General features: G+C 45.1%; 1 protein-coding gene across 26 annotated transcripts in view; it reads right to left on the bottom strand.

Annotated features, from left to right (window-relative positions):
* Nucleotides 1-7,113: 7,113 nt before the first annotated feature.
* LOC115079838 (PE-PGRS family protein PE_PGRS33-like) overlaps nucleotides 7,114-14,958 on the bottom strand; it is a 97,489-nt gene continuing 89,644 nt past the window's right edge. For 25 of the 26 annotated variants that reach the window (XM_029583740.1, XM_029583749.1, XM_029583748.1 and 22 more), the window contains 5 exons: nucleotides 14,674-14,691; nucleotides 14,539-14,571; nucleotides 14,403-14,426; nucleotides 14,260-14,283; nucleotides 7,114-7,317 (listed from right to left, as the gene is read on the bottom strand). In XM_029583740.1, the coding sequence (XP_029439600.1) occupies nucleotides 7,276-7,317; nucleotides 14,260-14,283; nucleotides 14,403-14,426; nucleotides 14,539-14,571; nucleotides 14,674-14,691 (141 nt within the window). In that variant the 3' untranslated portion in view covers nucleotides 7,114-7,275. The remainder of the gene's footprint in view (nucleotides 7,318-14,259; nucleotides 14,284-14,402; nucleotides 14,427-14,538; nucleotides 14,572-14,673; nucleotides 14,692-14,958) is intronic. The other variant, XM_029583741.1, reaches the window with a different exon arrangement.

Raw genomic sequence — 14,958 nt, 5'->3', positions numbered from 1 at the left:
AACAGGCTCTATTAGACTGCGTTCCTGTTCAGCTTCTATACTCTTAACTACCCTGTCCCCTTATTTACTTTCCACCAGGGCAGGAGGAGTCACCTTGAATTTAAACTCACAATTTTTTCTTTTTTTCTATCTTCCAGTCTCCTCAGGGACACAGAAACAGAAAAGTGACTGGTTCATGTGGCTGTTCCCCTTGGGTGCAGGTTGGCTCTACCAAAAATTATTTGGAGTCTGGCAGAGCTTCTGATCAGCACTTTTGACTTCTCTGTCAGTTTCCACCTGCAGACCCCTTTTCTTCAGTGAGCAGATCCTTGCTCCTCTGATGTCACCATAAATTAATTCCACTTTTAAAACCTCTTAACTTCCCCTGGACAGATATTCTCAGCCTTCCTGGGGACAGAATACAAGTTCCAGCCACTTCTATTTCATTAGTATAATTTATTAAAGTAACTGCACTGTCCCAAAAAAATATCCCCAAGGGCTGATCACCTCACTTCTTTAGTGACCCTCCACTGGACAACTCACTGACAAAAGCCACAAGCCTAGTCTTCCTGCTTTTGGACTCATTACAGTAAAGATAGTGAGCCTGCAGGAAAACCTGGACCGGATTCCTGCCTAGACCGGCATCCCTACTACAGGGGCTGTTCCAGGCCACCTTAAAGATCCCAAACTCCTTGCACAAGTGATGGGCTCGTACTGGCCACCCCAACAATCAAACTGGTTCAAATACAATTTTAAAAACACCTTTTTCCCCGGGGGCTGTGCTGGTTTCACTGGGGATGTGGTGGGAGATTAGAAGGAAGCTCAGGGAGGAGGAAGTCATGGAAGTGGAGGTCCTTGCAGTGGAAACTACTGGCACCAACATGGAAACAGAGTAAGTGGGATTACTCTAAGTTTTGTTTGATCCTTTTGCCTGTTTTTTTAAGGACTGGGAGGAGCATGGTCTGCAGTACAACTGAGGGGAGAAGGGGAGTGTTGTGCTACTGCCTAGCAGGGCACTTTGCTGGCCAGAAGGCTAAGCTCATTTGTCTCCCACAGTGAACTGAGGGGCTCTGGAAACTTGTGTAGTTTTTTTTTTCATTTTTTAACTGTAAAGGTGTAGTGGACACAAACTTTTTGTTCTTGCATTGCTGTGGGTTCGACGCTTATACAGATTGCATTGCTGTGGGTTCGACGCTTATACAGATTACATCCTCATTTCTTTAGACATTTCCGCTGCGTTCGATACCCTGAATCATCAAATACTTATATCAGGTTTACAGTCCATAGGCATTCAATCTACTGTTCTTTCTTGGTTTCGATCTTTTCTAACTAACCGCTCTTTATATGTACATGTCAACAATCACTGCTCAGATTCATACATTTCTTCAACTGGCGTTCCACAGGGTTCATCACTGTCTCCAATTCTTTTTAATATATATTTGCTTCCCCTTTGTCACATTCTTACAACTTTAAATGTTTATTTTCGAATTTATGCAGACGATATTCAGTTGCTTGTTCCCTTTAAAAATTCATGGTCGGAAACTTTTTCTTTAATAACTTTGGTCCTTTCTACTATTAATACATGGCTAGACCACAACCGTCTAAAACTGAACCCTTCAAAAACCATGATTACACATCTTTCATCTATTTCAGAATCTACCATAGGCCCTCCTTCTCATTTAAGCTTCAAAAATATTCTCATCCCTGTTAGTACCTCTTCTGTTAGTCTAGGTATTACAATTAACTCCAACCTTTCTATGGTTAATCATATTTCTAATATCACAAAAAAAATCTTTCTATAAACTGCATTTATTGAAAAGAATTCGACCTCTTCTTTTTTTCAACGATTACCGTACAGTTTTACAGTCCCTAATTTTTTCGGGTATGGATTATTGTAATGCCTTATTCTTAGGATTATCTGACTCTGCTTTATACCCTTTACAATTGATTCAGAATTCTGCCGCTCGGTTGCTTGTAGGTACCTCACGTAGAACTCATATTACACCAGTCTTACTTTCTCTTCATTGGTTACCGATTAAATATCGAATTCAATTCAAAGTATTATCAATCATTCATTCTCTTATCTATAACACCTCTTCCACTTGGCTATGCACAAACCTCCGTATATACAAACCCTCCAGACATCTTAGATCTCTTTCAAAAAATTTATTAGATATTCCCACCGTCAAATTGGCAAAATTTGAATTAACCAGAAAAAGAGCATTTTCAGTAGCAGGCCCTGTTTTATGGAATTCACTCCCAGATCATCTTCGTCTTACTTCTTCTACTCAACAGTTCAAAAAATCACTTAAAACTTATCTATTTCAGAAAGCATACTCCTTAACTCCTAATTCTTAACATAAACATTCACTCATCTATTACAACAGCAGTATCCCCTTCAATTCATACAACTCCCATAAGAAACAATTCTTTTCATTCACTCCGTCTGTAATTTTATTGTTTAAAAAACCGCAGGTCTTGAATGTTTATTGTGTTATTATTTTAATTGTTAGTTTTAATTTGTTTTTATTTGTTAAGTTTATTTATTATGTATGTTTGGTTGTAAACAGTTTTGATTAATTCCTCCGAATTGTAAAAGCGGTATATAAACATTTTTAAATAAATAAAATAAATAAATAAACTGTCTGGAGGAGTCTGACCTGCGGACAGCTGAGCTGGGGATACACCTTCACCAGTGCCTTGGCACAATTGCTACTTATCTGATTAACTTAACCAGAGAAGTAGTGCTGCCTGCTCCGCCCACAAATTAAGTGGCTGAAAGATAGCTGGATAAGTTCTACTTCACTGGCTATAGAGTGCTGAACGCACTTTCAGTACGGAGCCCATAGGGTTCTCCTATGAAGTGGGAGGAATAAAAGTGGTACCCGCCCTTTCCAGAGTAAGGTGGGAGACAGGGACCTGTGGGCTGGCAGGAGTAGGCGCCCCTCCAAGAAGCCAAGAAGAAACAGTTTCTTCCTCCTAACCAGGAGGCGAGAAGAAGCAGCAGTCATTTCTCCTTCACAGGAAGTGAACCGGGAGCTGAGGAGTAGGGAAGAATGAGAAAAGGTGTCCCTTCAAGGGAAACTACACTAGAAGGATGGAGCTGTGAAGTCTAGAGGGAAGGTCAATGATTCGAGGATGTAGATAGGGAGTTGCATTGGGTGGGTCCCCTTTGGGTGAGAATTTTGTATGGGTTATGCTACAGAGTGAACCCCATTCCTTAACCATAGTAGCAGTAAAGGGCCAAATGGTCCATTCCAGTCTGCCCAGCAAGCTTCTTGTGCTAATATCTACGGCACCATGTAGTCACTTCAGGTTTCTCTTAAGTCAGTGCATTTACCCCCAAATCCTAATGAGGGTAGTAATAATTAGAATAAAAAAACAAGCAACTGTCAAACCCATAAAAAATGGCGGCTAGCAACATTTTTACTGTGAGGAGCCTTCCAGAAAATTCTTGCAAAGCTGACTTGCTTTGCTTTTGGACTTGGCCACAGAAGCAGTCCTGTGCTTTTCCCCTTATGTCTGCATATCAGTGGGATTTAGATCTGGCTTAAGAGGATCTGAATTAAACTGACTCTTATGGTTGGTCCATGGGGAATAATTGCTTGGAAAGGTGATTGGGTGGCAAAGATATGAAGGTGGAGTGATGTAACTTATGTCCCCTGAAGTTAATTGTGCTATGTGATTCTGACTATGGAAGCCTAGGAACTTCTTATGTACTCAGTGAATAACTTTGTAACGTGCTTCACATCCATGTAAATAGTTGCTGGCTGGTTCATCCAGAAAATAAAGTTAATATTTTGAAAGTTCGAACTTTGATGTCTGCTCCACTTATTTAGCCAGCACTGAGGTTAGGCATGGCCTTGCAGACCATGGAGGGGACTTGACTCTATCCGAGTCATTGAGGTCCACGTCACCATCTACTTAGCCAAACAAATTATTAAGGAGTTACCATTAAACAATAGGGAAGTCCCATTCCGTCATTTTATGTACTCCAACCAGGGGTTAACACCAGGTAATTATTTATTTATTTATGTATGTTCTTTTTTTTATACCGAAATATAGCTGGGAGCCTTCATTCCGGTTTACAGTGTAACAACTTCATTACATAGAACAGATATAAATTATAAATATAATACAATACAACGAGTAAAATAAACATATAACATCTCAGTAAAGAGCGGAGAGTAACATGTTAGAAAGATGCCAAGTAGTTTTAAATTTTGCATAAACTTATTATACAGAAGTATTAGGGTTCAAGATGAGGTTGAAATTGTTAAATATAGATATAGATCATATCATTCTGTGTATGATTGTCTAAACAACCATGTTTTTAGTTCTTTTTTGAAATTTTTGGGATCTTTGATGGAACTTAGGTATCCTGGGATAGAGTTCCATTCTTTTGGTCCGGCTATAGAGAATGCTCTAAGTCTAGTAGAGGATAGTTTTGCAGATGAGAGAGGAGGAATGAATAGTTGTAATTTGTCCGAAGATCTTGAAGAACGGGGTGATTTATGGATTGTAATCATGTTGTCCAGGGTTGAATTGTTGTCTTTGTATATTTCATTATGTAGGATGGTTAAGGATTTGTATTTAATTCTTTGTGAGATAGGTAGCCAATGAAGGTTTTTTAGGGTTGGGGAGATGTGATCAAACTTCTTTTTTCCGGTTAGAACGCGTGCCGCAGCATTTTGAAGTAATTGCAGTGGTCTTAGTGAGGATTTAGGTAGTCCTAGGAGAATTGCGTTGCAATAATCTAGACTTGAGAAAATGAGGGTCTGAAGAATTGTTCTGAAGTCATTCGGGTATAGTAATGGTTTGAGATGTTTTAGGATCTGGAGTTTATGAAAGCCTTCTCGCGTTTTTATGGCAATGCAGTTTTTTAGGCTCAGGTCATAATCAATCCAGATGCCAAGATCTTAATTAGTAAATTACTGGCAGGGTACAGTATATTTAGCCCCTAACAAAACCAATCCACTCCTTGGAAATGGAAGAATAAAGAATGGTGCGTAGGGAGCTGTGAAGAACAGGTGAGTGCTGGAGAGTGAAGGTCAATGTCTATGAACCTAATTTTAAAAGAAAGAAAACAAGTTTTTCCCTAATTCAATAAAATCTGTGGAATGTGCTGTTAGAGAAGCTTTTAAAGTTGTGAATTCATTGTTGCCAGGCAGAAAACAGCGTAATGTGGAAGGGATGCCAGATTGTGCGGTTTTTTAAATGAATTTTTAAAATAAAAACAGGAAGTTACTACGCAGTGTAACTGTAGAAGATCAAGATAGAGATTGTAAACAGATAGCTAATTTTTTGGGGGGAAGCCAGTTGAGTTCATTGGGTTAGCAAACAGAACATATTAGTGGAAATGCACCCATCAGAAGGTCCTAATAATCCTTGTCCTACTTATTTGATTAAGCATCTTTCTTAAAATAATGCTGGATGGATTGTGGCCATGGTAAATGCATCATTACAGGCTGGAAGATTTCCAACTTGTCTGAAAACCTCAGTAGTGAGACCATTTTGAAGTGAATGTTTCCATGTGTGAAAATTATAGACCAATTTCAAGTTTACCTTTCCTGGATAAGATAATGGAGAAAGTTGTGTTGAATCAATTAACATTCTGTTTGGAAGGGAAAGGTGTTTTTTTTATTGATATACAATCTGGTTTTGGACCACTATAAAATACAAAGTGTGTTTATTATCTCTGACTGATAATCTTATCTCCAGAAAAAGGAGAGGTTATCCTGAAGGATCATCTGAAGGTTTGCTAAAATCAGTCACCAAAACTCATGGAGAGAGAAAGTACAAGTCACACGGAATTGGGTATCCCTGAAGTGCCTTTAATTATTACACTGTGGGGAAAGAGGCAGCTCCAGGGACTTAACCTCACGGGCAGGACAGAATCGGCCTCTCTTGTATTCCCCACAAGGGACAAGCACTGCATAACTGGGCCAGGAGCCCTGCTGCTCTCTTGGAATATCAGAGGAGCCCTTCAGCCTTGCATAGGAGGAGCAGGGCTTACCCCTGCATGAGAGGAGATGCACCCTGCTCAGCTTCTGCAGGAAGGCACAGACTGAGTCTCTTTACCTCTTCAGCTGAGTATGAGCATCCACTCTAGTACTCTATTTACTCTTCTGTAAATATCCTGTAGAGGGTCATTTTATAACAGTGTGCTGGGCTAACGTCTGCCTGCACCTTTAATGTGCAGACTTTATCCTGCACTTTCAAAGCAATGAGCATTAGTGAGCTTTGATAATGCTCAGGCAAGTGGCTGTTACAGGCAGAGAATCACTCGCACAGAGTTACACCTGATCCTCATTGGACAGAACTTGTGCAGATTAAAATAAAAAAACATGAGGTTCTTATTCAGAGGCAGTTAGCTGGATAACCCAGCTAAATGAATATTTGGGCACATCCGGCTAAATTTTAGCTGGGTATCTTATTATGCAGCTAATATATAACTGGATAACTTAGGGGTGTTCTGAGGATGTTTCGGGGAGGAGATGGTTAGGTGGGTATCTTACTATGCAGCTAATATATAACTGGATAACTTAGGGGTGTTCAGAGGATGTTTCGGGGAGGAGATGGTTAGCTGGGTATCTTATTATGCAGCTAATATATAACTGGATAACTTAGGGGTGTTCAGAGGATGTTTCGGGGAGGAGATGGTTAGCTGGGTATCTTATTATGCAGCTAATATATAACTGAATAACTTAGGGGTGTTCCGAGGATGTTTCGGTGAGGAGATGTGTTAGCTGGGTATCTTATCCGGCTAAGTTTGGTTGTGCCAAAGAGCTGTAATACTGTGGCTGTACTATTGAATATACCTTCAAAATTGGCCTGATAACCTTATCCAGCTAACTTTGTTATGCAGACAGCGACTGAAATATGCATCTCAAAAGGTGTGTGCATAGTCTCAACTCTGGTCCTTGGAATGCCTCCCCACCAGTTTGCATAAAAAATAAGCAAGAAACTGGGGACTTGTGCACTTTTATGTGCAATGAGTCCCAAGCTCTTTTATAACAGCCATTTCCATGTATAAAGCCCTAGAAACCAGGGGAACGACAGTTTCCCCACCAGTGCCCTAAAATCACCCCTTCCCTGCTGGGAAACGAGCAACAAAGCAGAAGGAGCAGGAACTGCAATGCTGTTACTTTATTGAAGAAGCGATACAAGGGACAGCAGAATCATAAGACGTCTCTACAGGATAAGATGCTTCGTGTGCCAGCGGAAATGGAAGAAAATCCCTTGTAGTGAACAGAAAAGAGCAGACAGGTTTCAGCCGTCAGCAGTCACCACCTTTCAAATATCATCGGCTGATTCTGAGTCACTGTCCGAGTCACTCTAAAAGAGAGAATAAGATTAATAAATACAGAGCAGGGTCATACTGAAAGACAAAAAAACGTGTATTTATATTCCACTTTTTGATACTTCAAAGTGGATTACATTCAGGTACTGGGGGTATTTCCCTATCCCCAAAGAACCCACAATCTGAGGTTGATTTAAAACAAGTTCACGTGCACTCTTACGTGCATGTATAGGCGCCCGAGTGAGGAGACACTAGAATTTTTAATCTTGCGCACATTTGCACATGTATGTTTTAAAAGGTACCACCGCTCATGAATATGCTCCTAATTTTAAGAGGTAAGTCTTCTCATGGGATGGACACAGAATAGCAAAGTCACTTTATGGAACCTTTAGCAGGAGCAAAGGTTTAGACTTACCCCGCTCAACACACCAGGAAGACCACCACCCTAAAGGAAAATTGGTTCTTACCTGCTAATTTTCATTCCTGTAGTACCACAGATCAGTCCAGACTCCTGGGTTTTGCCTCCCTACCAGCAGATGGAGACAGAGAAAGTTTTACTGACACTGACACTTAAGACGAGGTGCCTTCTGCAGTCCCTCAGTATTGATCTGTAACCAAGCCAGAGATATAAAGGAGAATTAAGTAACTATGCCTACTCCCCAAATGAGCAGGGGAAGGGGATAACCATAAAACAGCAACAACAAAACGCCCTCACACCAAAAACCTGTGAGGGATCAACAAAACCTGTGCCTCTTCATAGATCATACAACAAAAACAGTCAGACAGATCAAGCGGACTCTCCCAATACCCTTTGCTAATCAAGGGTGGGACTCTGGACTGATCTGTGGTACTACAGGAACAAAAATTAGCAGGTAAGAACCAATTTTCCTTTCCCTGTACATACCCAGATCAGTCCAGACTCCTGGGATGTACCAGAGCTTTCCCTAAGTAGGGTGGGACTGGGAGAGTCCCACTCGTAGCACACTTGTGCCAAAATTTCCAGCCCCTGGGGAATGGACATCTAAGCAATAATATCTGACAAAGGTGTGCAATGACTTCCACGTAGCCGCCCTACAGATCTCCTGAGGAGACATTAACAGACACTCTGTCCATGAGGCTGCCTGAGAGTGAGTAGAATACGCCTGGAGACCTTCCGGAATCGGGCAACCCTGGCAAATATATGTGGAATTAATTATCTCTTTCAACCACCTCACAATAGTGGCTTTGGATGCCTTATGCCCTTTCTTGGCACCGCTCCACAACACAAAAAGGTGATCTCACAAGCGGAAATTATTTGTGACCTCCAAGTATCTCAGCAAGGCTCGTTTGATGTCCATGCATCACACATTTCTAGTGTGTGCCGCTGCCAGATCTAAGTTTGAGAAGGACAGGAGCTCCACCGACTGATTAACGTGAAAGGAGGACATCACCTTGGGTAAGAAAGAAGGCACAGTTCGCAAGGAAATCCCCTCATCCGAGATTCTCAAAAAGGACTCCCCCTGCAAGAAGGAGCTTGAAGTTTGGAAATTCTGTGCACCGAACAGATCGCCACCAAAAAGACCACTTTCAAAGTGAGATCCTATATAGTCGCCTGCCTCAGAGGCTCAAAGGGGGGCGCACAGAGGTTCTGCAAGACCAATTAATGTTCCAAGATGGGCACAGCTGTCAAACGGGAGGGCGCAGTTTCATGCCTCGAAGAAAAACGGACAACGTCTGGATGTGCCGAAAGCGATGCACCACAAACCTCGTCTCGGAAGCAACCCAGCGTCACCACCTGAACCTTAAGCAAATTAAAAGACAGCCATTTTGCCAAACCATCTTGAAGGAAGGCCAAAATATGGTGCATAGACACTCTTCTGGGGTCCACTGTCCGGCCAGAACACCAGGGATCAAAAACGCTCCACACCCTCGCGTAGGATAGAGAGGTGCAAGGCTTTCTAGATTGCAAAAGTGTAGCAATGACTGCGTCTGAATAACCTTTTTCCTTCAGACGCCGCCTCTCAAAAGCCATGCAGCTAGACAGAATCACTGTCTGATCGAAACAAACTGGTCCCTGACACAGTAGGTTCGGCAGATGGGTGAGCCAAAGAGGACCATCCACCGCTAGGTTGATCAAGTCTGAAAACCATGGATGCCGCAGCCACTCCAGAGCCATCAGAATCACCGGGCCTGGATGAACCTCCATTTGTTGCATCCGTCAGTCTCAGACGGCTTCAACCCTTGTGCCTCACCTTTTTCTCTGCTCTCCCCGCTAGCCTTGGGAAGATGGCTACCACCGAGTCTGCAAGCCACGTTCTCCAATGTCCCCAGAACGGCTATGGCAAAGCCTCACATCATGTTTCTCCTAAGGGCCTCCTAGGGTGCACATGCGCACGCCACCCACGTCTTTATCCACGTCATGGTGGGAACCTCAGGGGCATCCCCCTCGAGTGATGACACGCCATCCGGGTATTTAGCCTACGCTTGCTTGCTAGCTCATTGAGTTAGCAAGGATTGGACTTGTCCGGTCTAAGCTACTCTTCTGCTTCCGTGCTGCCGCTGGAAGCCCTCTCTGCCCTTCGGGGTATTCTCTAACCTGGGTACCTGCTCCTCGGGAGCCCTTTGCTTTCTTTCAGGTGCCTTACTGGGATTAGGTACTTGCTCCTCGAGGGCCTGCTCCCCCTGCCTCGGTGCCTGTAACCATCTACTTCTGCCTGTTGGAATCGTCAACCTTACAGCTACCATCTAGTGAGTAATCTAATTCTCAGTCTGTCTCATCTACAGCTCTGCCGTGCTGGGAAACCTACACCTGGATCTCCCTATACCATCTCGGTGAGACGGGTTCCCTCTGCCGAGGGTCCCTGGACTGTTACCTCTGGATCACCTCACTACTGCCACCTCTGGTGGTATACATCAGCTGTACAATAAAAGACAAAACTCTGTGTTTGTGCATCCTGAGTCTAACCCAGTACTGTGGCTCCCCACAGGGCTCCTCCCCATGGGCGTGGTCATCTTTCCACAGTACTCAAGAATCCACTCAAACACCTCGAAACCATAACACTATTTTCTGGAGAATTTTGCCCACCAGAAGCCAGGGAGGAAACACATACAGCAGGATGTCCTTTGGCCAAGGCAGGACCAAGGCATTTACTCCCTTCTGCTCCTCTTTCTCTCCGCTGACTGAAGAAATGCAGAGTCTTGGCATTTCGGAAGGTCGCCATTAAGTCCACGCACAGGGTCTCCCACTGACAACAAGCAAAGGGCATCACCTCCTCGGACACCTCCCACTCTCCGGAGTCCAGCTGCTGGCTACTTAGAAAATCTGCTTGCACATTGTTCGAGACCGCTATATGCGTGGTTGCCAGATGCTCCAGATGCTGCTCTGCCCACTCCACCAGAAACTGAGACTCCTGAGCCACAGAATGACTCTTGTCATCTCCCTGGTGGTTGATGTAGGCCACCACTGTCGCATTGTCAGACAAGATCCTCACCAACCAGCCCCTCACCAACGAGAGAAACGCTAGCAGGGCCAGATGTACCACCCTGGTCTTTAGCCGATTAATGGACCAGGAAGCCTCCTCCGGGACCAACGGCCTTGAACCAACTGATGCTGACATATCACTCCCCAGCTGAATAGACTGGCATCGGTAGTAACGACCCTCCAGATTGGAACACGAGATCCACGCTGTGACTCAACTTGTCCCAGCAAGTCAGTTACCTCTCCCTCTACTGGGCCATACCAGCTCCAGTAGAGGGAGAGGTAACTGATAACGCTCCAACATTGGGTTCCAGTGAGACAGTAAGGCTGATTACAGAGCAAATGCCCAGGGCACCAACTGCAAGGTAGAAGCCATAGACCCGAGCACTTGTAATTAATCCCAGACTCTGGGAACCCATTTGGCTAACAACTGAAGCTTGGAAATGTGCTGCTGGGTAAGAATACTCTCCCCATTTTCATGTTGAAAAGTGCTCCTAGGAATGCCAGACTCTGGGAAGAACCGGATGATTCTTGGCTAAATTGACGATCCATCCTAGTGATGGAGATGACCAAGGACCAAATCCACTGCTGTCCAGCACAGGGATTCTGACTTCGCTTGGATCAACCAGTCGTCCAGATAGGGATGAACAGGAACACCTTCCCTTCGGAGAGCCACAGCGACCACGACCATCATCTTGGTGAAAGTCATGGGTGCCATGAGCGCAGAACTGAAAGCAATTGCCTAGAATCATGAACCTCAGATATCATTGGTGATTCGATTGGATTCCGATGTGTAGGTAAAACCTCGGTCAAATCCAGAGAGGCCAGAAACTTCTCTATGTGGCTGCTGCAATTACGGATCACAGCATCTCTATATGGAACCTTCAGTGCCTTCCTTCTTTGGAACAATGAAGTAAATGGAGTAGCGTCCGGATTCTCGTTCATTGGGAGGGATGGGGACAATAGTTCCAAACTGACGCAGACGGCTGACGGTAATTCTGACCATGAGTTCCTTGCGCCCATATAAGCAGGGGGACACAAGGAATTGGTCTCCAAGTGGCTGAGCAAACTCTAAAGTGTAACCGTGCCTTATCACGCTTAACACCCACTGATCCTACGTGATCTTGGTCCACTCCTCATAAAAGAGAAATAGGCATCCTCCTATCTGCGGAACTGAAGAGTGGAACAGCCTTGCCTCATTGAGAGGACTTCGCACCACTGCCTCCCTGGGAAGATCAATCCCTGCCGGGTCTATGCCCTCGAAAGGACTGAGACCAAGATAGTTGTTGAATGGAAACTTGTCTCGGAGCCGGACCCAAGGGTCTGGGCCCCCGGAATCTTCTATTCTTTTTGAAGCAGGAACGAGAAGATGGGAACTCTTGCCTTTCGGCCTATCCTCAGACAACTTATGGACCTTATTCTCCCCCAGAGATTTGACCATTTCCTCAAGATCCTTGCTGAAGAGTAACTTTCCCTTAAAAGGCAAAGATCCCAACTGCTCCTTGGAAGAAACATCAGCCGACCAGTTTCTCAACCAGAAGAGGTGCCTGGCTGACACCGCCAACATCAGTCCAAGAAGAAGTCCTGAGGAGGTCATATAAGGCATCAGCACTGTATGCCACGACTGCCTCCAGCCGTTCCACCTGGATGGCCTCAGCCTCCAATGACTTGTTGCCTTGCAACTGCTGAACCCAGCAAAGACCAGCTCGCAGCATGAAACTGCCACACATGGCGGCCCAAGTGCAGAAACCTCCAAGATCTTCTTGAGGTGTACCTCCAGATTTCTATCCTGAAGATCCTTTAAAGCCACTGCTCTGGTGACTGGCATGGCGGTCTTCTTGGTGACTGCAAAAGCTGTGACATCCACCTTGAGAAGCTTGAGCAGGTCAAGCACCTCCTTTGGCAATGAATACAATCTGTCATCGCCTTGTTGACAATGAATACAATCTGACATCGCCTTGTTGACTTTCACTCCAGTGTCCGGAGTATCCCACTCCCAGAATAAAAGCCCACTGACTGAACTATGGAATGGAAAGAACCTTGCAGGACCCCAGATGCCAACCATGACCAGGTCCACCACCCCCAGATTTGAATCCTGTGGTGGTGCCTCAATGCCCAACTCCTCCAACACCGCTGGAATAAGTGGACTCAGCTCCTCCTTATGGAATAAATGGACCACATTAGGGTCTTCATCTTCGAGGGACGTTCCCTGCAAGAGGGACAGATCCGGATCCAGTGAACTGACCCCAGGCCCAGACTCCTGGGAATCCGCTCCCTGGGCCACTTCAGACTCAAAGATGGTTGAGGAAGAATCCATGGCTGCCGCGGGCACCACAGCCCTCAGGAGCTGCTGGACCTTAGGGGCCTCCATGGCTGTGAAAGTCCTGGAATTTTTTGTGGGCTGCCCCAGGGCCTCCTTGGATGCACCCCAATGTGCAGCCTTCCTGGCCTTAGCCTTATAGAGCAGAAGCACAAATTCAGAAGAAAATAAGGAAGACTAATCCGAAGGATCCCCAGGGTCCTCCTTGCTACCAGGAGGGCCCCCAGCCCTCTGACGACCTCCCCTGGAGGCCTGGGGTTCTGGAGACAATGGGGGAGGGAGATCCGAACTCCCCTCTGCAGCCCGCACTGCCCCAAGACGTGGGAGACACTGCCCATGTCACCCGAGGAGCTCCCTGATGGACCCTCCCCCCTGGGGAGGCATCAGGAGCAAAGGCGGGTGCGGGAAAGAAGCGACTGCATGTCCCTGTAGGAAGAACAGGCCGTTCCACATGGCATCCACAAGCGAGACTGGGACCCCTCCGGTAGAGTGCCACACAGGAAAGAGGCCAAATGAGGCAGGGGAGAGAAGAAAATAAAAGCTCAGACATTGGTTGCTAGATGATGGGGCTGAAGAAAGGCAAAAACGCACTGCCTCTGAAGAAAAGAAGCAATCTTCTCACTGTAGTTGCTTGGGGTTTTTTTTTGGCAAACTTTAACAATAAAGGAGAAAGGAGAAAGGGTCACTTTCCTTAAAAGAGCAGCAGGCGGCTCCTGAAGAGGCGACAGGCTGTGCAGGGCGAGTGATCCAGGACCCCTGGGTATCAGACTTGTCTGGCCAGGGATCCAAGCAACACAGGGTCCCCGACCCCCTGCTCTCAAGCCTCACACACCAGAAGGGATGACCCCACCAGGGTCTAACAACCTTCTGGGAGGCGCAGACAGAAGCTTATGTGCCCTTTCTGACTTTTTTTTTGTTAGTCAGACTGCAAGCTTTGCACCACCACCACCTGCTGGAGTCAGAGAAATACTGAGGGACTGCAGGAGGCACCTCGTCTTAATTGGCAGTAAAACTTTCTCTGACTCCATCTGCTGGAGGGGAGGCAAAACCCAGAGGTCTAGACTGATCTAGGTATGAACAGGGAAAGGAAAGAATGAGAGCAGAGAGTTTAGGGACGAGGCTTTCATGCGACAGGCAAAGAACAGCAAAGTCATTTTAGGGAACCATTGGCAGGAGCAAAGAGCAAAGATTTAGACTTACCTCAAACAAATTGCTAAGATCACCCTAAAGGGAAGAATGAGAGCAGAGAGTTTAGGGACGAGGCTTTCATGCGACAGGCAAAGAACAGCAAAGTCATTTTAGGGAACCATTGGCAGGAGCAAAGAGCAAAGATTTAGACTTACCTCAAACAAATTGCTAAGATCACCCTAAAGGGAAGAATGAGAGCAGAGAGTTTAGGGACGAGGCTTTCATGCGACAGGCAAAGAACAGCAAAGTCACTTTATGGAATAATTAGCAGCAGCAAAGGCTTAAACTTACCTGATTAAGAAAACTGCCATGACCATTATGATCCTAAAGGAAAGAATGAGAGCAGTGAGTTTAGGGATCTCATGGGATGAGCATCGAATAGCAAAGTTAATTTATTAAACAATTAGCAGCATAAAATGTGCTTACCTTTGACTTGATGTTTTTCTAAAGGAAAGAATGAGAGCAGAGAGTTTAGGGACGAGGATCTCATGGGATGGGCACAGAATAGCAAAGTCACTTTATAGGACAACAGGAAAATTGGTTCTTACCTGCTAATTTTCGTTCCTGTAGTACCACAGATCAGTCCAGACTCCTGGGTTTTGCTTCCCTTCCAGCAGATGGAGACAAAGAAAAACTTCGAGAGCGCCCTCTCATAACCTGGTGTGCACCTGCTGCTCTTCAGTATTTACTCATACCCAAGCAGAACAATAC

The sequence above is a fragment of the Rhinatrema bivittatum genome, chromosome 18 (assembly GCF_901001135.1).
Source record: "Rhinatrema bivittatum chromosome 18, aRhiBiv1.1, whole genome shotgun sequence".
In the NCBI taxonomy this organism is placed as follows: domain Eukaryota; kingdom Metazoa; phylum Chordata; class Amphibia; order Gymnophiona; family Rhinatrematidae; genus Rhinatrema; species Rhinatrema bivittatum.
The sequence above is the reverse complement of the archived record's forward strand: the minus strand, read 5'-3'. Positions and strand labels throughout refer to the sequence as shown.